Here is a 20952-nt window from a genome sequence, read left to right as displayed (position 1 = left end):
TGTTGAAGCTCCCCTAGGCTACTAGTTATGTCGTTCATAACGCTTACGAATCCAGAACCATTGATCGCTCATATCCAGCAGCACCGCGTAGCGTGCACCACCTCAATCTTGCCTGCCCTTCAATAACCGCTTCGTCACCTTGTCCTTTTCGATAATGTAGACGTGTGCTCCCCAGCCTGATAGGGCGTCTCGGTCCACGGCGTTGAGCAGCGCTTGCGAGCATGTCTCGAAGAGGTCTTCTGGTCCCTATTCCGACCATTAGTCTCAACCCAAATTTAAGCTGCAGTGTGAGTGTTTACCAGATCCGGCTCCCATAAACCCTCGCAAGTACCAAACAACTGATCACTCGCCGTTCCGCTCACGATGAAGTCCTTCGCGAAATCAATGCATCCAATGCTGTCAAAGCCGCAGATGAACGGCTTCCCCGTGGTCTGATTGATCCCTGCAATCACCGGGCTGACGAAGTATGGGCCAAACCGCCGCTCGTACAGACTCGAGCTGACGAGGTTGGCCATGGTCTGCGGGCTGATGTTGCGCTCCTCGCGCAGCCGGTACATGTTGACTTTGTAGCGGAAGAGATCGGAGACGGTTGACACATCGGTTGCGAGACCTGTCAGGCCAAGGAAGACGTCGCCGTATTGGAAGATCTTGGGGAAGTTGTTTGACACAGTGAGTGCTTGCATGCCGAGGCGGAGATCGCAGGCGATGGCGACGCAGTCTTTGCCCACCATGGCGACGCAGGCACCGCCGTCTATTCATATGATTAGAAACATGCTTTCAAGAGGCTGTAGAGGACGATCGTACTTATCGAGAACGGCGAAGACTGGTACTGTTAGCGAAGTACTATTAAGGATTTGGGAGCTTACCATGGCTGGGAATGTGTGGAAAGAAGCTTCCTACGGGGTATTTAGGACTTCTGAAGCAGGAGGAGTATACGGACGGGAAGAGAGAGGCGACGGGCGGTGTTGGCGGAGCTGGTTGGTGACGCTCGTAGGTAGCAACTTGCTGTCGCGGCGGGCGGGCGAGCTTCATTGGCCCGAGCGCGCGAGCATTACACGTGATCGCGAATTTCCTCTGCGCCATCAACCCTAATAGTTGGAGCTCACTTCGCATTCCCATTCACACACACAATGAGTCTACGACAGCACTTCAGAACGGCACAGTCACTGCCGCCGCGGCTGATAACCTTCTTCGAGAAGTACCCTCCGCCATCACTCCTAAACTTCTCTGCGCCCGCACCTCCAGCCGCAGAAACCGCGTCCCCAATCGCGCACGCAGACCCCGTTGCCTCGTCAATCGCTCCCACATCCACCCCAGAAGAACCAGCTCTTGGTTCTTTTTCCATACCCCGCGACATTCCAGCCGAAGCCCAAGCAGGCCTCCCATACCCGAACCCCTTCCTCCCGCGCAAAAACCACATCACCGGTCGCTGGTACGGCCCCGTCTACGGCCTGCGCCAACAAGCCGACCTCGTGAAACTCGCACAGAAACACGATGTCCTCGATTTGCTTCCGTGGACGATAAAGAAGCCCGGCGCGAAGGAACAGAGGCGGATAGAGAGGGGCTTGCAGGTGAAGGGAACGGGAGAAGGTCAGAAGGTCAAGGGAAAGCTGTGGGAGAGGACGTTGAAGGGGCGATTGGAGATGCGGAAGAAGGCTATGATGGAGATGCCGGCTTTGATCCAGGAATGGAAGCAGGTGAGTTCAATGGAGGTTACGGATTGTTGGCATTGGTATACTAACAAGCGCGCAGAAGGGACATGGTCGTGGATGGAAGAAATACCCCTCAGGCAAGAAGGGAAAATTGGGTATCTAGGTTGTGTTGCAGACCTGGTAGGCAGTGTATATTCTACGTGTAAGAGGAGGATAGACTCGGCATTCAAATGGAGTTGTGACATTAGCGCTTTGCTCTGTACAATAGGAGACGGATCACTTCAGATATCACGGATGCCAGTTCCGGTGCTTGCAAATATGCAACTGATTGTTTCTCTAAAAGGGGGGATGTGATCTCGCTGAAGCTGGGGTATTTGAGTGATGGTATGCAAGTAACTCCCTCCTGGTATCCCGAAAGCAATCATGACCTACTAATGCTATAGAATAATCCTCGCTCGTCTTCCAAAAACTCTCTTTATGATGAATTTCATGCCTCCACAAAGGTTCATGCCGGCACTACTACAGCCACAGATATCTCTCGCCCACCGCCCAACCTCTTTCTCTGTCATTACATGACCATCTCATCATCGCCGTAGGATCTGTGAACGTCGAAGTCTCTCGCGTGAGCGAAAGCACCGTACTGGTTCTCCATGTCGAGGATGCTGCCGACGTTCTTCTCCCAAAGGCCAGTCTGGCCGGTATGGATGTACACTGGATCAGTTGCTTGGTTGTATCTCGTGGATTCGCCAAGCTGATTGTTAACAGACTTAGCTGACGCTTCGTACTCCCTTCGCGCAAGCATATCGTATCCTGAGACAATGTACGGCTCGGCGGCGTTGTCGGGAGTTCCTACAGGTATATCGCGAGCTGTCTGCATTGCGATAGTGTCTGTGCCCTGATCCATACTCTGGTCCAGTTGCTGCTGATGGTTCTGTATCTCATCTTGCTGCGCCCGCTCCTCTAGCATCTTCTCGTATCGTAGCTTTGCCATGGACTCTTCTTGCGCCAGGCTTGTGGGGGGCCAGTCGTACAGCTGCCTTGCCGTACTACCTTGTGGGGGGGAAATACGCCAAAGCTCGAGTAGGCGGAGCCTCTGGTCATTGTCGGCATTCTGGAACAGGTCAAGTTGTGAGGGGAAGAGCAGAGAGGGATCAATGCTGTTTCGAAGGAGGACTGCCTGTAGCTCGGATGGTCCAACTTGGGATTTCACAGGCTCTTGGTCTACCTGACAGGCAGGCGCGACATGATAGCTATGTGTGTAATGCTGAGAAGCGTAGACAATTGGCTGTGATGGTTGTTCCTGCTGCTGCGCAGGCTGTTCTTGTGGCGGAGCTTGAGAATGCTGGGAGGCTTGAGGCACATTTTGAGAGAGGCGCATATGAGCTGAGAACAGCTGCGCTAGTTCGTCTTGTTGCATGTTTGGATCTTCTTGCTTTCCGCGAGTGTCGATGTTGATGCCCGTTGATATGGCGCCACACTATGACGTAAGTGATCAGTACTCATACGCTGCAATGGAGTATGGGCTTACGTGTGAGCAAGAGTTGTTTTGAGAGAAGACGGAAGCCGAAAAAGGTACAGTGGTAGCAGTAGAGCAAAGATCACAGAGATGGACCAAGATAGGCTGCATCAGTGTTTGTCGGGGGATCAACAGGATTTCCGAGCACGCCGGAACGGAGCATGTGCAATAGTCAGCTGTACATTAGTCGGCAAATTGAATCTAGCAGATGTGTGTGCAGTGGAGCAGTCGGACCAGCTTTTAGTGCGTAGCCTTTGAGTCCGTGATTTACTGACGACGGTGTGAAGCGAGTCCCGCCGCGACGCGTTGGGCGCTGGCGCCTAAAAGGTCTCTCTATGCGGATGCTGGTAACTTCACCAGCGTGGAAGGCAGCGACGAGAAAAGAAGACAAAGCCGCGAGGACGATGAGCGTCGGGCGAAGTGGCGGGGTCTTATGTATCGCGCGTGATAGTCCAGGTCATGCGTTCTCCGATGGGGTCGAGGAGAGGAAAAAAGCGGGATGCGGTGGCTGCCCGACCAGTCATTCAAGACCTGAAACATATATCGTTCCGCTAGGGCGGGAGGAGCCAATGAACCCTTGCAGACTTTCGCAGATTCTGTTCGACAACTCATCAACCTGTATTTGGCGGATGGGCCTCGAGCGACGGCGGCCCACGATTGGAGCGTGCAGCTGCAGCTCGCAGCGATAGCGGGCCGGTGATTGTCAACGGGAACTGCGCATCGCTGTGCACAAAAGCACAATTGGGTGGCGGGAAGGTAGTGAAAATGGATGGACACTGGGAGATGCATAGCAGGACGTGCGCCTACACACACCTTCCAAGCTCCCGGGCTCGAGACCCTGGTTGGGTTCCTGCCCCCACTCGCACCCCACAGATCCTCACATGACCATCCGCGATTGACGATGACATGCATTGTGCCGTACCCTCGCTAGGTTCTACCTTACGATGCCTTGTAAACAGTACTGTCTAATGCTATGTCTTCACTGTTCTAGCCAACAATTCGACCAGCTTTCCGAGCGACGAGTCTCCCATACGCGCACTTACAAGATGCTCATTGTTGGTAAAATCTTCTGCGCTGACGAGAGATCAAAAGAAGAGCGAGCCATGTTGCACCTCCCTACCTCCTGAGCGCTGCTGTGTTGGTCCTGATGGCTTGGCGAGGCTGGAATCGCTTCGGAGCGCCCCCGGATCGCCCACCTGCGTCTGCCGTGGAACGCCTGACATCCAACCCGTAGCGAGCATCTTATAAGCGATCGTTACGCGAATGCATGTTGCTGGAGAGCGACCATTCTCCACTTGTAGAAGTTGTAATCTTAACGTACACGCCGGTCGTGCCCGAGGGAACCTTGGAAGCCGCCGTTGCGGCGCTACGTCATGGATTCTTGTAGGAGTGAATCACCCGCTAACCTCGTGCTTCCTTCGCGCATCCTCGTACACGGTTCAGGACGAGACAATTGACTCCTCAACCTGTTCATACTCACGCCACAAGTATTCCATCGAGGATCTCTGCCGTACAATAAGTGGCGGAGACCTGGTCCCCCGCATTTCGTTGTATTGAGCTCGCTCGTGGGAAGTCACCCACCTTGTGCAGTACTCTGACTATTCGCTATCAAGTTTGTCGCACTCTCTCGCGACAATACTGAGAACTTGCCTCGCCATGACGAGCACCACGTATGCCGTATTGGCAGTCTTGCCAGTGGTAGCCTACCTCGTCTACACACAGTTGTACAACTGGCGGTTCAAGAAGTTCAAAGACTTTCCTCAATTACCGAATACACTTCTAATCGGGCATCTTCCCTATATTGCCAGTGGCTTTAAGAAATTTGGCGATGCTCGGCGCCATATCGGTACGAAAGTCTTGCTGTCGAAGTATTGTTTATTGTTATAACAGTGCGTCACAGACTACATCTTCGAGTCCATGGTGGAAGATGCAGGACGGCCCAACATCCTGTTAGTCGACGTGCGACCGTTCAATCACCCGCTCGCTATTGTCAGCTCTCACGTTGTTGCTGAACAGATTTCCAAGGTTTCCAAAGGCTTCCCTATCAGCGTCAACAAGTCGCCTACCATTTTTGACTTTACGCGTTTGATCGGCCATGAATCGGTCCTATCCAAAGAAGTAAGTGTACATATCCGAATAGATCGGGTTACGCTACTCTGTAATCTGACTCAAGACTGCAGGGTGATGCTTGGAAGACCCTCCGAAAGAGATTCAATCCTGGATTCGCCCCTCAACATCTGACCACACTCTTACCGGCCATTGTCGACAAGACAACAGTCTTCATGAAGAGACTAGATTCGTTCGCTAAAACTGGACACGAATTCGCACTAGAGCCTCTTTGCACCAATGTTACCTTCGACATCATCGGCGCTGTTATCATGAACCTTAACTTCGACGCACAAGATTTGCAAACCGGAGGCCATCCCGTTGTGCTACATACTCGTAAACTTCTGCACACATTTGCGAATTCAGGCAAACCCGGCTTCATACCCTGGTGGACGAACGTTCCCTTGGTAATATCACGGATTTACCACAGCAACCAAGCTGACGCTGCTATTAAAAATTGCATTGAGGCCAAATTTAAAGAGATTAAGGCTTCTGAGAATGTGGGAGATGAACAGAACCAAGACCGTTCTGTACTGGCGCTTGCTTTGAAGGACGTTGACCGCTTGTCAAGCGATGTCGTACAAACTACAGCGGATCAAATCAAGACCTTCTTGTTCGCAGGCCACGATACTACGTCGATTTTACTCCAGTGGATTTACTATGCACTGTCCACTCACCCGAAATGTCTCGAAACCATTCGCGCCGAGCACGACGCAGTCTTCGGGAACAAGGATCCTCGCGAGGTCTATCTAGCCAAACCCGACGAGACTACTAAAGCCCTCGTATACACCTCGGCGTGCATCAAAGAAGCGCTTCGCCTCTGGCCCCCTGCTGCCAGTGCTCGCATGGCTCCGGCGGGCAGTGGCTTCAAAGTACGTCTTGACGATGGACGAGAGATATGCACCGATGGAACGATTCTTTACGTCAACCACTTCATCATCCAACGCGATCCAAGGGTATATGGCGAAACAGCCAATGACTTCATTCCAGAGCGCTGGCTGGGTGATAGTGACACAACATCGGGTCGGAAAGACGATATTTGGGATTCGAGGCAATCTGGAGACAACAAGATCCCCATTAGCGCATGGCGACCCTTCGAACGAGGACCACGCAATTGCATTGGACAAGAGCTGGCGAATCTGGAAGCGAGAGTGATCTTAGCTTGCACCGTCCGGAGATACGACTTTACGAAAGTCGGTGCTGGAGAGGTGGAAATCAATGAAGAAGGACATCCTTCTTTGGACGACAGAGGTAGATATAAGCTCAAATCAGAGCTGTTCAGTGTACGTTGATATGCATGTATAAGCGCCATCGTGCTAAACTGATGCTGCTTTAGGCTCCAGTGATCACTGCCAAACCGTTTGACAGATGTATGATGAGGGTCAAGCTCCACGATCCGATGGTCTAAGGCACAAAATATATTCAGGGCAATGAGAGGCACCACAGGTGTCTTTCAGCCAGACTCAGGGAGAGCAAAAATTTATCTACCAAGCGGGCTATTGACGATTAGTGCGCATTGCATTTCCAACAACACATAAGTAACGTACGCTTTCAACTCTGTATGATTCAGCAACCAGTCTGCAGTGCATTGGATCCCACGAGATCAATCTCTCGAGCTCTGGGTTCTGTCTCTCTATCGCTGTCAAGCGCGCCACGAGCTCATCTCTTGCGCGCCCCTAGGTCCTCTCTTCATAGCTTGTGTAAGCATCTCAATTAGTTCGTCTTCATCATAGTCGTCTCAGATTGGCTCAAAGTCTCGTCGTCTTCCTCTACAACGTCAAGCGTCCATGATTGTGTTTTTGATTCTCTCTTCATAGGGTCTTCGGAACCGAGATCGAGGTATCTCGCAAGGTGGAGACAGCTTTGAGGTGAGTGTAGGCTTGCGCATCGCTTCCAAATCTACCCCCTCACCCCGCGGTCATGTCTCTGGGAATCGTAACGGTGTCCAGCCGGGTACAGTGTCTGTGCGCTTCTCCTTGCCTATGCCGCTGATTCTGGGGAGATGATTTAATAACGGATGCTGGGTACGTTTCCATCCCACCATCCCGCACTACAAGCATGTTCTACGTGCCAGTGATAACCTAAACGCGTCCTCATACCTAGTCAAGCATGCTTCCTCGAGTCACAATGTTGAAGTTCCGGTTTGCATTTTGAAGGCTCTCGTGGAATTACCCATGGCAAATCTGGCCTTTCCTACATCTGTTCCAGATCTTAGATATACTACGAATGAGCGAGGTCGAGCATCTCATCTCGAAGAGTATTGTATAGTCACGTGATCGGTACGTTACCATGGTTCCGGCCCCGTGCCCTTGTCGGGAACCGGTGTTTGACAGCCCGATCTATGATGAGAAATCAATTGGCGATTTGCGAACGGGGTCAATGCCCTTCGGACGAACAAACGGGAATTAATCAAACAAAACGTAGCATTGCCCTAACAATTCTGTCCTTCAAGTCTCGTATCTCAAAGAGTAGCATGCCAATTGGGACGATTGTTGCCTAAGTTGGGTGCACAGACAGCACGCAACACCGTCCCACGATGACCTCTCGGTACCGCTACCAGCATCCCGACCGTACAGCCGATACGTCCCAAAACCCAACGAATGTCGACGAAGCGTCGCAATGTTGGGTCACTCGGATGAGCGCTTACTTGAACGTGCCTGGTCGCGGCAATGAGATGAACAGCGTCTATCCTCGCGTTTCGGAAACCTCGCAAGCGCGTCGCGATGCCTCCTTGACTGAACCCTCATTCGACGCAAAAGCGCTTTCACCATCGGATTTTGAGACTGCCAGAGAGAAAGGAAAGACAGTGTTGTACCTAGCATATGGCTCAAATCTGTGCAAAGAGACGTTCAGAGGAAAGCGGGGCATCAAACCGCTTTCGCAGATCAATGTCCTTGTACCTTCATTACGCTTGACCTTCGACCTACCGGGCATTCCCTACATCGAACCATGTTTTGGCAACTCTGCGATGCGAGACTCCGATGCGATGGACAAAGCAGATTACCACAAGGATCGCTGGCAGAAAGGTCTTGTGGGTTGCGTGTATGAGGTCACACCGAGCGACTATGCGCACATCATCGCAACCGAAGGCGGCGGAGCAGGGTATCAAGATATTTTGGTGGATTGCTACCCGTTGACTAGTGGCGACACCGTGCCTGAGAAGCCTACTACGCAACGTTTCGTTGCCCATACATTGTTCGCGCCCGCTGCGAATGCTCGTCCTGATCCCTCGTATGCTCAACCCTCCGCACGCTACCTCAACCTCATCACCACTGGTGCCGCCGAACTCTGCTTGCCACACGAGTACCAGCACTATTTGCACGAGATCCGAACGTATACTATTACCAGCAAACGACAAAAGATGGGTAAAGTGCTGTTCGCTTCGATATGGTGGCCGTTTCTGCAGTTACTGTTTGCCCTGAATGCACAATTCCAAGATGACAAAGGGAGAAGTCCGCCTTGGTTGGCACAGTTGGCAGGATTGCTATTTTTGGGCATGTGGCGTAGTTACGATGGAGCTTTCAAGAAAGCTTTCGGAAATGGCGAGAGGACAGAAGGGGATGAGATGTCGAAGGAAAGAGAAGGCAAAATCAATGAGGAAGAATGGCGGAGGATAGGGGAAGAGAATGGGTGGCTCCGCCGTGAAAGAAAGATCGAAGACATGGCATAGATGTTGCAACGCTAAGCTAATACTACAAGTGGACAAATCCACCCACCTCATACCAATAATTTTCGGAGAAGGGACAGAGAGATATGAGTGACCCAATGCGCCATGTTCGTTGCATCTTTCGATTTGCCTATGTCTCGGTTGACAATAAGACACACAGTTAGACTCCTGTAGGGAGCGCCAATTGAATTTGCCCGCTTACCTATCAATGCAAACACTGCATTGCATGTTTGAGCCATGCACTTGAACTCAGGACGTCCTCAAGATATACTGGCAAGACGACCCGGATCGTTTACTGGGATAAAGTAGTACTGCATCAGGCTGATGCCTTAAGCGAAACGTTGACTGCAGGCATCAGCTCTAGCGCGATACAATCGCCACGACCTTTTTAGGCAACACCATCACAACTATTCTTCTCGTGGCGTTAGTGCTGATCTGAAACGGGTATTTCAGGTCATTGAACACCCACCAGATCCGCTGTGCAATAACTCAACGACTTCTGCCTTTACCTTTCCCTAATCAACTTCCGATGGTCTAGTGCTGAAGTGCTTGACATGCCTGGGATTATCATCGTTACGGCGCAAGACGCTGATGCCGCCCTTATCAATCGTCTCCTACTCTACGTCCGAGACTGGGAGTTCTCGGGTGGTGACATCGACGATGCCGACAGATTCACAGTTCTATCCACTCAACAGGAGCTGCTGAAAGTCCGAGAAGATGGTAATGAAGGCATCACTCGACCACCGATCCAGGAGTTCTCCGAGAATGAATGGGAAGGTCTCACCGTAGAGGAAGTCGAGAAGATTATGATCGATAACGATACCGAAAAGAACGGCTGTACGTCGCTATTCCTCCTGCTCGATGACGAGGGCGCGGAAAAGAAAACCATTCTGGTTGTGAACCGCGCAGGCAACGACCCTGAAGACGACGCCAAATTCGACTATGTTGACGAGTTCCATAAGGTCCGCGTTCCGTGGGAGTGCGTTTACAGTATGTGGTGCAACCTGGATATTGCGAATATGGGATTCGACGAGTTCTGTAAGGAAGAAGATTTGCTGGACTCAACGAAAAAAGGCGACCCGCGCCGATGGTGGACCTACAACAATTTCATGGGTGAAGAGCATTATAAACCTTTCAAGGGGAAGGCGGAGGAAGCTATCAAAGAGCTCGGGAAGTTAGATCTTGCTTGAAGTGCGACTTCACATCGGGGTGACCAAGTTGAAACAAAGTTGTCTATCTTGTTGTGTCTTTCCACCATACGTTTACCTCGTTCATCCGTGGAGGGCGGCATCCTCATTTCCCGTACGGACATCGCAATCTCTTCTTTCAGTCCAAGTCGTAAACAGCGATCTGCTTCGCCAACCCCTCCGGAGTAATCTCATCTCCATTCCAAGTCATTTTTTCTTTCTCTACAAATCCCTCCTTCAAATACACCCTCATACCCATCGGCGGTCCCACAACACCCTGACCCACCTTGTTCATGCGACTATACTCCAAACCCCACCTCACCAACTTAGTTCCATGCTTCCGTCCCCAATATGCAGGATGAGTTACCAGCATGTCCAGCTCCACTAGCCTACTGAATCCACACCTCTCACGCGCTGCCTTTTCTATTCCCAACATCGCATCACAGTGGCCCTGATCTCGATCCCTCATCCGCGTCTCCGGTTTCGGCGGCAGCTGAGCGCCCTCCAGGACCTTTCCTCCAGCTTCCCGCCACTCTCGTCCGCGCTCAATCCCAACTTTCCAAATCCCGATTGCAACAGGTACTTGATCTCCCTCCTTGACATCTTCTCCAAGACACGTAGTCACGCCCGCAGGGAAATGTGCCTCCGTTTTCGAGCGCTCGGAAGGGTCGAAGGCATCGGTCGCTACCAAGGTGATATACTGCGGATCTTCGAGGTAGTTTATTGACCACGCGGTGTATTGTGCTAACATATCTTCTGGAAACCGAGGATAGTACGGACGATACCATTTTGTGTTTGGGGAGTAGTGGAAGGATGCGACAAAGAGGAGACCGAGACGAGGGATGTCGGAGGAAAGGGCTGGTCGGATGTTCGGTGGGAGAGGGGGGTGTTGAGTCGGAGACATGATGGTGTGAGGGTTAAGTGATGGTGTGAACCGAATGGTCGGATACTTTACTCTTAAGTTTTACTCTGGACTTATCTTTTTAGGGTCATGTCAAGCACAGACTGATTATGGATATACGGTCAATTCACTTATACTGGGCATTGTGCCGAATCCGAAGGAACGCTTAGCTACTGGGGCGATCAAAGTGAGCATGAATATCCCGACGTTGATTATGGCTAATCCTGGTAGCGTAGATTGAACACTCCGAGCTTGAGATCCGTGTCTGACGTCATACTATGTTTTGTTTCCGATACCCTACGCTAGGGTAGTAGACTGGTCTACCATAGGGCTGGATAGCTTACAGCTGTTGCAATGAAATCCGAAAACCATGCCAAAAGCATGCGCAAATGCGCCATCTGGGCACGAAGCTATCGTCTCGATACAAATATCTACCCATTTACCATAAGCTCGTGACATCATCGTCCATGCGTCGTTCCGAATCTCCCAGTCCGAATAATACTTCATTGAGGCGCTTGACTCCGTGAATACATCATCAGCGCATGCGATGCGACGCTCCAAGCTCGCGAAATTCTGATTCATATCAACCTTATACCGCGCAATGTTTTTGGTTCCTCCATTTCCCTTGTGATTCCGTGTCTTCTTCGATCGTTCTCAAAACATGCCCACCATCCACTTCACAGAGTACCACACGATAGACATGGCCAGCAGTATCGCAACGACCATGGCGAACATCACTCGTCCTCGCATCTCAAACGCATCACGTATCTCCAATTTAGCTATCTTCCTGATCTTCTTATGAAGATGCCATGATGACCGTTTCCTCTTCTCCGTACCCGATCGTTGAGCTGGGTTAAGTGCATCAGGCGGCTTGACGTGGGTCGTTGAGCCTCGCCGGTCCCACCTCGAGTCGGACGGGTCTTGATACGGCTCGGGATTGAGAAAACTGAAGAGGGAGGAGTTCTTTGTGCGCGAGACGGCGTTCTGGGTGTCTACAAGGAAGAGAGATATGAGGAAGGATGTGAATAGGAAGGGAGTTACGATGATCTGGGGTCGGTCAGTGCATGTCCTATCGATCTTGCGGAACCCGTGGAATACGATTAGCCTTCAGACCGGGGTAGGGTTTGGTGAAGAAAACGCATTGCCGCAGCACTGGACGGAGATAGCGGGGCTGGGAACGTACCCGTTTGTACAGAGGATCCTCCGGTATGTCCGCTTCGTTCGGCGGAGATGATGGTGGTGATCCAGTGACTGCGTGATATACGGGCTGTCCGAGCTGAAGGAACGGATCATCCGAGCCCTTCTTCTTGTGCCTTCTTCTAGTGGTGGGAGGAGAGGGCGGAGGACTGGGTGGGAAGTGGTCCGAATTGTGTCGTTGCTGATGCGCCGCGTTCTCCATCACTCGTCAATGGTTCAGAGCACCTCAACTAGCTATAGCAAAAGTTCATATACTTGATGTGGAAGATGTTGCGTGTAAGATCGGGTTAAATGGGAATGTCGCGTGCAGCTCGTATTGCGAAGCGTATAAGATCCGACTTGCTTTGTCTGGCGGGTCCACGCGCGTCATTCCGTGGATCCCGCGCTCGCACGTACCTGTGAGCTACAGGTAGGGCTGGCTCTGGCGCCGACACGTCGCACGAGCTTCGCATTTCGAACTTCTGGACTGGCGATGTCATAAAGCTAATAAAACGCTCGAATCTCGATCCTCCGTATCGGTACGCCCTCTGTCCTCCCGAGCATGGGGTTGTGACCAAGATCGGCCGGTGCTTAGCTGCGAAGAATCGGGACAACTTGGCTCCTACCGTCGGTGGCTCGGGATGCTCACGGATGCACGCCGCGGGGCGAACAGAGCCTGCACAGCGAGGGATACGAGCATGCTGATTCACATGGTGCGCAGACCGATGCTTCGCGGCGGCCCCGAGACGCCAGAAACTGGAGGTGGTGATGAGTAGGGCGGGCTTGAATGGTATCGGCTATACTTGGCGAGTTCACGATCCCTGGGAACATCAAATAGTAGCGCAACCTCTACCGAATCGGAACCCCCCGTGCGTGCACAGCCCTTGATCCAGGACGGCCAACGCGTCCATTGCTGCTGCCTGAGGGACTGTATATGACTGCTGACATGCCCAAGCTAAGCGACCAACTCTTCTTTTGCTTTCTGAGACCCATTACAAAGAACCCTTGGCTTAGTCAGACGCCCGGGACGAAAAGCGGCGGAAGGAACAATCCCCAACGTACCTTCCGTGTTTTGCGCGCACCTAGCACATCTCTGCCGACTTGCTGCCCTCCCGTGATCCGATCGTACGAGCCCGTCTTGTGGGAGCGAGCTTGCCGTCTTTTGTATTCTATCTGAGCGTGAAAGCTGAGCGGAACCTCGCGGACGAACACTGAAGAGCAGGGGCGGGGGCCGGGCCAACCTTCGTCAAGAGGAACCACAACAATCAAGATGCCAAAGGAAGAGAGCTTGCCTATGCGGAAAAAGATGAGGAAGGGCACTCATAGCTGCTTCGAATGTAGGTTTGCCCATCCAACAACTTGATCCCAAGTAGCTGTTGTTTCTTCCGCGTCGTCTTCCTTCTACCATCTCCTGTTCAGATGATCCCGCTCCACTTTCGCCTCATGCTTATTTCCTGTCCCACTTCTCTCTCATAGCTGCCACCTTGGTCTCGTATTACCTTACCTAACATTGAGTCAGGCCGCCGGCGGAAAATCAGATGCATTTTTCCAGCAGACAACCCAGACGTCTGTTCAGAATGCTTTGCACGTGGCAGTCGCTGTATCGACCAGGAGAATGCCGACCCAGAGGTGGTGGTTGACCACAGGAAGAACCTCCGCGAGCGAGTGTCGCGACTGGAGGCCCTCGTTGACTCCCTCCTCGAAGAGAAGACAGAGAGGAGCACATCCGACTCTGTCTCCGTGTCACGCTCAGTTTCTATGTCGAAGACTCCCAACGTTGTCACCAAAGACACCTTCCCACCCACTCCTCTTTCTTCAGAGGCTGCTTCGTCTATCAGTGTCCTCAAGGACGCACAAAGGGCACCGTCCGATAGAGGGCATCATGTGCCTATCCTGTCTATCTTCGAAGATGCCCTCAATGATGCCGAAGAACGCATCAAAGCCCGTATGGAACCCCTCCGCAAGGATTCCAACCCCAACTCAGCTTCATCCGGACGCTACACGCTGAGCTATACCAATCCAGACGACGTCATGGAGAACGACAACTCTTTTGGACAGCAGGCTAAGAAAGAACGCACCAAGCAGGCGCTTCTCGCTATGCTGCCATCTTATGAAAAGCTGAACAAGATTCTTACTTCCAATAGCGAATGGTGGCAGACGTGGCGACGGAAGTGTAGTGGCACATCTGCTAGTGATGAGACGCTACCTCAATTCGCTTCCAAGGCGCTGGCATCGGGCAATATTGGTGCAATGGGGACTGTTGTTCTAGCTGTCGGTATCTGTTCGGATGACGAGAGAGAAGTTGAACGATACATTGAGATGGTCGATCGATGGGTATTAGGGGATGACGAATTCGCTGCTACCCTTGAAGGCATGGAGTGCTTGATCCTGAAGGCGAAGTGGTATGCAGATGTTGGTCAACCGCGCCGCGCTTGGCTCGCATACCGAAAAGGCCTCATGTACACGCAACTCATGGTACGTGTGATGATCTCAGCCGACCCCTATGCGGTACATGTAGACGGAGCTGACATGGTCCAGGGCCTTCACCGCAAACGCACTTCCTCGTCCGCACACGAATCCATCTGGTGGGCACTCTATCACGGCGACCGCTTCCTTTCGTTACTCCTCGGTCTCCCCTACGGCATTTCAGATTCGCACTGTGATCTAACGCTACCCGACATTCCCAACGGCCCCTATATGGCGCCACTAACGTTCATGAACAAGATGTCCATTCTCTCGGGCAAGGTCATCGATCGCAACCAAGGCATCGCTGAGCAATCCTTTGCCTGGGCGCTTCAGCTCGACCAAGAGCTCGAAGATTTGTACAAGAAACTGGATCCAGAATGGCTCGAATACTCCGAGCTACTTGCCGATATCGAAAGCAATGCCGCGGAATTACGTGAGCGAATCATGGCTCAAATGGTCTATCACCAAATTCGAGTGTATCTACATCTTCCCTTCATGCTTAAGTCGGCAGTGAACAGCCGTTTTACCTACAGCCGCACCGCCTGCGTCAACGGCTCGCGCGAAGTCCTGAAGTTGTACCAAGCGTTGCGAACAGGAGAGGTACAACCACTCTACGAGTGCAAAGCCGTCGACTTCATCGGCTTTACCTCCGCGGTACTGATCGTCCTCGGCCTCTTCAACTACGGCGCAACCAACACACCCATCTCTCCCGCCGCCCGCGAAGCTGATGTCCGCCTCATCGAAATGTCCATCGACATTTTCCGGCGAGCCTCTTCTGAAAAGGGCGGAAAGGTTGCCCTGCAATCCGCTCAGGTCCTCGAAAAGATGCTGAAAAAGCTCAAAACCGAAATCGGTCAGCCTGTTAGCAACAGCAACCCGAACGATCTCGACGACTGCAGTGCAATGTCAGAATTTGTGATCCCCTACTTTGGCACTCTGCACATCCGCCGCGGTGGACACCCCGTGTCCCCTTGCGCCTTGGAAAAACACGATAAACAATGGAGGATGGATGCACGGACTATGAGTCCCTTGGACACAACTGGGAAAAAGACGAATGCACAGTTCACGCCTCGCTCAGATTTGGCGAGCAGCGCAAGCGATTTCTTTAGCCAAAGTACGACGAGTAACCCTGGTCTTACGACGCCGTCCACGACGAATACCTCCACAGCTTCTCCGAACCAGGCATCTGGCTTTACCGAACCTTTCATCTCCTACGACGGTTTCTACAACTGGGGTAATGCGTTGGACACGCAGTCCCAAGCCGGCACAGCAACGGGCACACAGATCAACGACGATTCGCTGAACAACTTCCCGCTGCCGACGAACAACTTCTCCTGGCAGAACATGCCCATGGACATTGACCAGGACTGGAGCTGGTTTTTGAACGATGGGGGAAATGGAAGCAGTACGAACACGAACACGGCTGCGAATCCGGATCTGTTTGCACAGCAGGGTTTTGTGGGGTTCGGGTAGAGAACGCAAAGAGGGTATAAATGACGTTCCTGTATGATATTTAGACAAGACGCTCGCTAGCGTTGGGTTTCCTTTTGTTTGATATCCGGGTGTTCAGATGTACTATCCCATCTCCGCTTTTGCGCGAAGGAAACGAAAGTTTGACGCAGTATCAAATCAACTCGTCAAATCCCGGGTGTGAACGGAGAAGTGAGGTGGCCGAGTATTCAGGTGTAGGGTCTAACAGTCGATCTTCCCCGAAGCTCAATGGTAGGCATGCATTGCAAAAGCGCCTGCCTGATGATAATGCTAGATATACACTTCCTTAATCGAACATGCCTTATGTTACATCCAGCTGCTGATACGGCTCTTATACACCAATCTACCTGGCCTTCTCCTTGTTCTCAGCAGCCCTCCTCTTCGCCCGCACCTCAGCCTTCCTCCTCTCACCACCATCCACCTTGTGCCCTCTCTTCACCTCCCAGATGCCTTCTTGTAACCGTATCCTTGCCTTCAGTCCAGCGCTACCCTTGAGCGGCTCGATATGGCTGCCTTTCATCGTCTTTGCACCCTTGACTACCACACCCTGCACACTTCCCAAAGTCTCCAACGGTTCCGTCGGGGCCTCAGCACCCGCCGGTACATTGACTACCACTTTCCGGGTTCCAGGGTCGTGTGTCGCCGTCGACATGGCAGATCGTGCATGCATGCCAGGAATGGGGTGCGCACCAACAGGTGCCTCCATGAGCTTCAGCTCCGCCACGCCATCGGTGACGTGCTTGCAGTCTCCACCGATGCCGTACTCGCCATTGCGGAACTTCTCGCGCCAGTGGAGCAGGTATTTCCGTGATCGTGCGGGCTCAACGCCAAGTTCCTTCAGCTGGTGCGATGAGAGAGTGAAGAGAGCTTCCCATGAGGGAATCTTGGCGGCGTGTGCGGAGAGGCCGCGACCGATGGCTGTGAGGAAACTGGCATGGTCGGGGATGAAGGGTGTCGGTTTGGGAGCGGGTCGGATGGGGATTGAATGCTGGAGGTTGCGGACGGAAATCTTGGGTGCGGACGCGGCGGTCGCTGTCGCGTTGAGAAGGGGTCGTCGGAGGATCATGCTGGTGACGGCTGATGGACAGTCTGTATGGAAATCTTCTGCAATGCGCAGGAAGCCAATCGTCCTGTGTAAAGAGCGGTATGTCGGATTCGCCGACGTGACGATCGAATTGGAGCTTTCGACGTCCGCTCATCCCGTCTCAAAGTCGGCGACAACTTTTCGGAGGTGCCAAGCATTGCAACCGTGCGCGACGACATCACAGCCCGCCCCTCCAACCCGCATTCGAGCTCCACAACGCTGTCCTCATCCTCACACTTGCGCATTGCAATAGTAGAGAGTCTCCTATTGCCTCCGAACTGCCACAATGGCCCCTCCAGAAGTTCACCACCTCTTCCACCACCCTGTCGCGGACCACTCTTTCTCCGCCGACCGCCAGACACTCGCTGTAGCTCGTGAGAACGTCGTCGACCTGTACCAGCGCTCCGGCAACAAGTACACGCTTCAGGATGAACTTACTGGTCATGACAAGACTGTCACTGGAGTCGACATTGCGCCCAACAGCGGCAAGATTGTGACTTGCTCTCAAGGTACGGTCCATTGCTCGCATCGAGCTACGCCAGCCAGCTAAACCACGTTTCCAGACCGCAACGCATACGTTTGGGAGCCTACTCCCGAAGGCTGGAAGCCCACCCTCGTTCTCCTCCGTATCAACCGCGCTGCTACCTGCGTTCGCTGGGCCCCCTCCGAAACCAAGTTCGCGGTCGGTTCCGGCGCCCGCCTCATCCCCGTGTGCTACTTCGAAGAGGAAGATAATTGGTGGGTGTCCAAGCACATCAAAAAGCCCATTCGCTCGACTATCACTGCCGTCTCATGGCACCCGAACTCCGTCCTACTCGCAGCCGGCTCTACCGATGGCCACGCCCGCGTTTTGTCCGCCTTCGTCAAGGGTGTTGATGCGCGACCTGAGCCTTCTGCGTGGGGAGAGCGCTTGCCGTTTAACACCGTGTGCGGCGAGTTTCTAAACAACACGGCCGGCTGGATCCACAGTGTTGCGTTCTCGCCTTCTGGAAATGCTCTCGCATTTGCGGCACACGACAGCACGCTCACGGTCGTGTACCCCTCTGCACCTGAGGAACCGCCTCGTGCGGTTGTCAGCATCAGCACGCAAGTTCTGCCTTTTATGTCGCTTGTTTGGTCCACCGAATCTGAGATCATTGCTGCGGGCTACAACTGTGAGGCCTACCGTTTGCAGGGCGATGAGAACGGCTGGCAGCTCGCTGGCAGCTTGGAGAGCAAGGGACGCCCGGGTGTGCAGGATTCAAGGGAGGAGTCTGCGCTGAACATGTTCAAGCAGATGGATCTTAAGGGCAGCACCAAGGATGATACCAAGCTGAAGACGGTGCATCAAAACACTATCTCTACGATTCGCAGCTTTGAGGAGAGCGGCGGTCAGGTCACGAAGGTTAGCTCGAGTGGTGTGGATGGTAGGGTTGTCATCTGGACGTTGTAGGATGTCAGATCGTAGAGGAGTCTGTGAGCAATGTCGATACTGCATTGGCATGATAAATCCAACACATCACCATGTCGCAAGTTTTTGCGTTCCAATCATGCCATGTGTACACTTACTACCGCTAACTTTGACCCAGCTACAGCTTCCTTTCCCCTACACCCTTGCACCAATTCCTCAAAGCGTGTACATGAAATCCGGCCTCTTATCACCCAAATCATGCAACTGATCCTCGCTCTTCCCTTCGACCAACCCATCACGCTCACCCCTCGCCCTCTTCTTATTTTCCCTCGCCAGCAAAAACCTCGTGACCACACTCCCGCAAAACAGCCACAGCACAAGATACGCCAGCACAACACCGTGGCCTACGAAAAACCTCGGGCTATCTCTCGTCCGATAGATATTCGACGACACCACACCGTTGAGGTTACCCCAGCCGATGATAAAGCCGAGCGAAACACCGCGCTTGTACACGCCCTCGACGTTGTTGCTCGCCCAGGAGATGGTGTTCGCGATACACGGGTAGATTCCCATGGCACCAAGAAAAGTGCCTGCGTAGTTTACCGACGGGCTGGAGGACCCGAGTAGCATGCAGAATCCCACAATGCCGATCAGCGAGACCAAGATATTGCAGAGACCGCGTTGACGGGTACGGTCCGCGATGTATCCAACCGCAATGGTGACGATCGCACCTGCCGCGTATGGCGGGACGGAAAGCAGATTCGAGACAGTAGAGGAATACTGCGGGTAGAGCTGGCGGATGATAGTAGGAAGGAAGAGGGAGAAGGCGTACAGTGCGCCGTCGGCGCCCATGTAGATGACGGCGTAGCACCAAGTTTTGTAGTCGCCGACGGAGGCCCAGAAGTACTTCATCTTAAAGGATTCATGGGAGGCGGAGGCTTGCTGGTCGGAGCGCAGGCGGCGCAGGACGCGGTTGCGGTCGTCGTCGGACAAGAATTTCGCCTCGTCAGGAAAGTCGTGGACCATCCAGTAGGAGGCGACGCCGACGAAGATTGTGGCGAGACCTTCGAGGATCTGGGGGGTATGGTTAGACAAGAGTAACGAGAAGACCGTGTGTGGGGAAGGGAGGATTTACAAAAATCCATGCCCAGCCTGGCTTTCCTCCTACGCCACCCATCTGGGCGATGCCTGCGGCAAGCAGACCACCGAAGGAGCCCGCAAGTGCAGCCGCGGAGAAGAAGAGAGCAGCGCGGATACCAAATTCGGATCGTTTATACCAACAGGACAGATAGTAGTTGACTCCAGGAAAAAGACCCGCTTCGGCCATACCGAGGAACCAGCGCTATGGACTACGTTAGCGACGTGTCCAACGTATTGAATCTCGAAGTATACGCAGGAGGTATATCCAATGATAGGAGGGAGTAACTCACAGCTGTCATCAAGCCGGCGTAGTTATGCACTAGCCCCATGGTCGTCATACAAATCCCCCATAAAACCATGATGATGGGAAGGAATATACTTGGTCGCAACTTCTTGAGCAGGACATTGGTGAGGGGCTCGAAAACTGAGTATGAGACAAAGAAGATGGAGAGGGTGGCGTTGTATTGGCCGTTGGTCATGTGGAGGTCTTCTTGCAGGCCGTCGATTTTCGCGTTTCCTTGGGATTGTCAGTAGGTTGATACGTGGTTGTGGTACGCAACGTATTCTTCGTGGTTTCTGTGTATGTCGCTGATCGCGTAGAGCTCACTCTATTCACTCGATCTAGATCGCACTCACCAATATTTGTCCGATCCAGGAACGATATGAGATATAAGAACGAAAGCCATGGTATGAGGTTCCAGTCGAGTTTCCAGAGGAGTTTGCGGTCCTACTAGACAGTCAAATCGAGCCAATTGCCAACGAACATTGGAAACGTACAATAGTAGCCCTTTCCTCCGCGCTCAAGCCGGCGTCAGGATCAGGTATAGGATCATTTGGACTCGTCTGGACAGCGTTCAGATATTCGCGATTCTGCGCCTCGAGTTTCTCGTCGCTAATGTCGTTACTGCCGCGCTCTTTCTCTATTGCGGACGCCATCTCATGGACCCTCAAACGTTGGGTGCGAAAAGCAGTGCGTGCGTGCGAATCGAGAAGGATGGAGGTTGGAGGCAAAGTGGGCGGGCTCGACGTCAAAAGAAATACCCCAGATACGGGTACGGGGCTTCGCGCACTTGTCCAACTGTCCCCGTGGTGAACAAACCCACCATTCGCTGCCTATCACTCCGAACCCGCACCACCCATGCCATGGCAATCCCTCGCTCGTCCCCACAACGTCAT

General features: G+C 52.9%; 12 protein-coding genes across 12 annotated transcripts; 6 read left to right on the top strand and 6 right to left on the bottom strand.

Moving 5' to 3' along the window:
• Nucleotides 1–102: 102 nt before the first annotated feature.
• Nucleotides 103–869, bottom strand: PUP3 (proteasome core particle subunit beta 3; the record flags this gene model as incomplete). The annotated part of the gene is made up of 4 exons (XM_056220999.1): nucleotides 103–246; nucleotides 300–751; nucleotides 805–823; nucleotides 867–869. The coding sequence occupies 4 exons, from the start codon at nucleotides 867–869 to the stop codon at nucleotides 103–105; spliced, it is 618 nt and encodes a 205-aa protein (XP_056064986.1).
• Nucleotides 870–1130: 261 nt separating this feature from the next.
• N0V89_012276 (uncharacterized protein) lies at nucleotides 1131–1815 on the top strand (the record flags this gene model as incomplete). The annotated part of the gene is made up of 2 exons (XM_056220998.1): nucleotides 1131–1697; nucleotides 1753–1815. 2 exons carry the CDS (start codon nucleotides 1131–1133, stop codon nucleotides 1813–1815), a joined length of 630 nt encoding a protein of 209 aa, XP_056064985.1.
• Nucleotides 1816–2220: 405 nt separating this feature from the next.
• N0V89_012275 (uncharacterized protein) lies at nucleotides 2221–3155 on the bottom strand (the record flags this gene model as incomplete). Its single annotated transcript, XM_056220997.1, has 2 exons — nucleotides 2221–3077; nucleotides 3152–3155. 2 exons carry the CDS (start codon nucleotides 3153–3155, stop codon nucleotides 2221–2223), a joined length of 861 nt encoding a protein of 286 aa, XP_056064984.1.
• A 1669-nt stretch (nucleotides 3156–4824) lies between these two features.
• N0V89_012274 (uncharacterized protein) lies at nucleotides 4825–6682 on the top strand (the record flags this gene model as incomplete). Its single annotated transcript, XM_056220996.1, has 4 exons — nucleotides 4825–5014; nucleotides 5069–5286; nucleotides 5349–6557; nucleotides 6611–6682. 4 exons carry the CDS (start codon nucleotides 4825–4827, stop codon nucleotides 6680–6682), a joined length of 1689 nt encoding a protein of 562 aa, XP_056064983.1.
• Nucleotides 6683–7810: 1128 nt separating this feature from the next.
• On the top strand, nucleotides 7811–8944 carry N0V89_012273 (uncharacterized protein; the record flags this gene model as incomplete). Its single annotated transcript, XM_056220995.1, has 1 exon — nucleotides 7811–8944. One exon carries the CDS (start codon nucleotides 7811–7813, stop codon nucleotides 8942–8944), a length of 1134 nt encoding a protein of 377 aa, XP_056064982.1.
• Nucleotides 8945–9495: 551 nt separating this feature from the next.
• On the top strand, nucleotides 9496–10131 carry N0V89_012272 (uncharacterized protein; the record flags this gene model as incomplete). The annotated part of the gene is made up of 1 exon (XM_056220994.1): nucleotides 9496–10131. The coding sequence occupies one exon, from the start codon at nucleotides 9496–9498 to the stop codon at nucleotides 10129–10131; it is 636 nt and encodes a 211-aa protein (XP_056064981.1).
• A 136-nt stretch (nucleotides 10132–10267) lies between these two features.
• On the bottom strand, nucleotides 10268–11032 carry N0V89_012271 (uncharacterized protein; the record flags this gene model as incomplete). Its single annotated transcript, XM_056220993.1, has 1 exon — nucleotides 10268–11032. The coding sequence occupies one exon, from the start codon at nucleotides 11030–11032 to the stop codon at nucleotides 10268–10270; it is 765 nt and encodes a 254-aa protein (XP_056064980.1).
• Nucleotides 11033–11683: 651 nt separating this feature from the next.
• On the bottom strand, nucleotides 11684–12428 carry N0V89_012270 (uncharacterized protein; the record flags this gene model as incomplete). The annotated part of the gene is made up of 2 exons (XM_056220992.1): nucleotides 11684–12076; nucleotides 12213–12428. 2 exons carry the CDS (start codon nucleotides 12426–12428, stop codon nucleotides 11684–11686), a joined length of 609 nt encoding a protein of 202 aa, XP_056064979.1.
• A 1047-nt stretch (nucleotides 12429–13475) lies between these two features.
• Nucleotides 13476–16144, top strand: N0V89_012269 (uncharacterized protein; the record flags this gene model as incomplete). The annotated part of the gene is made up of 2 exons (XM_056220991.1): nucleotides 13476–13542; nucleotides 13761–16144. The coding sequence occupies 2 exons, from the start codon at nucleotides 13476–13478 to the stop codon at nucleotides 16142–16144; spliced, it is 2451 nt and encodes an 816-aa protein (XP_056064978.1).
• Nucleotides 16145–16505: 361 nt separating this feature from the next.
• FYV4 (telomere length regulation protein) lies at nucleotides 16506–17228 on the bottom strand (the record flags this gene model as incomplete). Its single annotated transcript, XM_056220990.1, has 1 exon — nucleotides 16506–17228. One exon carries the CDS (start codon nucleotides 17226–17228, stop codon nucleotides 16506–16508), a length of 723 nt encoding a protein of 240 aa, XP_056064977.1.
• A 304-nt stretch (nucleotides 17229–17532) lies between these two features.
• arc1 (ARP2/3 actin-organizing complex subunit Sop2) lies at nucleotides 17533–18678 on the top strand (the record flags this gene model as incomplete). Its single annotated transcript, XM_056220989.1, has 2 exons — nucleotides 17533–17755; nucleotides 17810–18678. 2 exons carry the CDS (start codon nucleotides 17533–17535, stop codon nucleotides 18676–18678), a joined length of 1092 nt encoding a protein of 363 aa, XP_056064976.1.
• Nucleotides 18679–18852: 174 nt separating this feature from the next.
• Nucleotides 18853–20712, bottom strand: N0V89_012266 (uncharacterized protein; the record flags this gene model as incomplete). Its single annotated transcript, XM_056220988.1, has 5 exons — nucleotides 18853–19710; nucleotides 19772–19978; nucleotides 20067–20293; nucleotides 20413–20503; nucleotides 20554–20712. The coding sequence occupies 5 exons, from the start codon at nucleotides 20710–20712 to the stop codon at nucleotides 18853–18855; spliced, it is 1542 nt and encodes a 513-aa protein (XP_056064975.1).
• Between the last annotated feature and the right edge of the window lie 240 nt (nucleotides 20713–20952).

The sequence above is a fragment of the Didymosphaeria variabile genome (genome assembly GCF_027946475.1).
Source record: "Didymosphaeria variabile strain IMI 356815 chromosome Unknown scaffold_10, whole genome shotgun sequence".
Lineage (NCBI taxonomy): Eukaryota > Fungi > Ascomycota > Dothideomycetes > Pleosporales > Didymosphaeriaceae > Didymosphaeria > Didymosphaeria variabile.
This window is presented reverse-complemented; position numbering and strand designations above follow the sequence as displayed.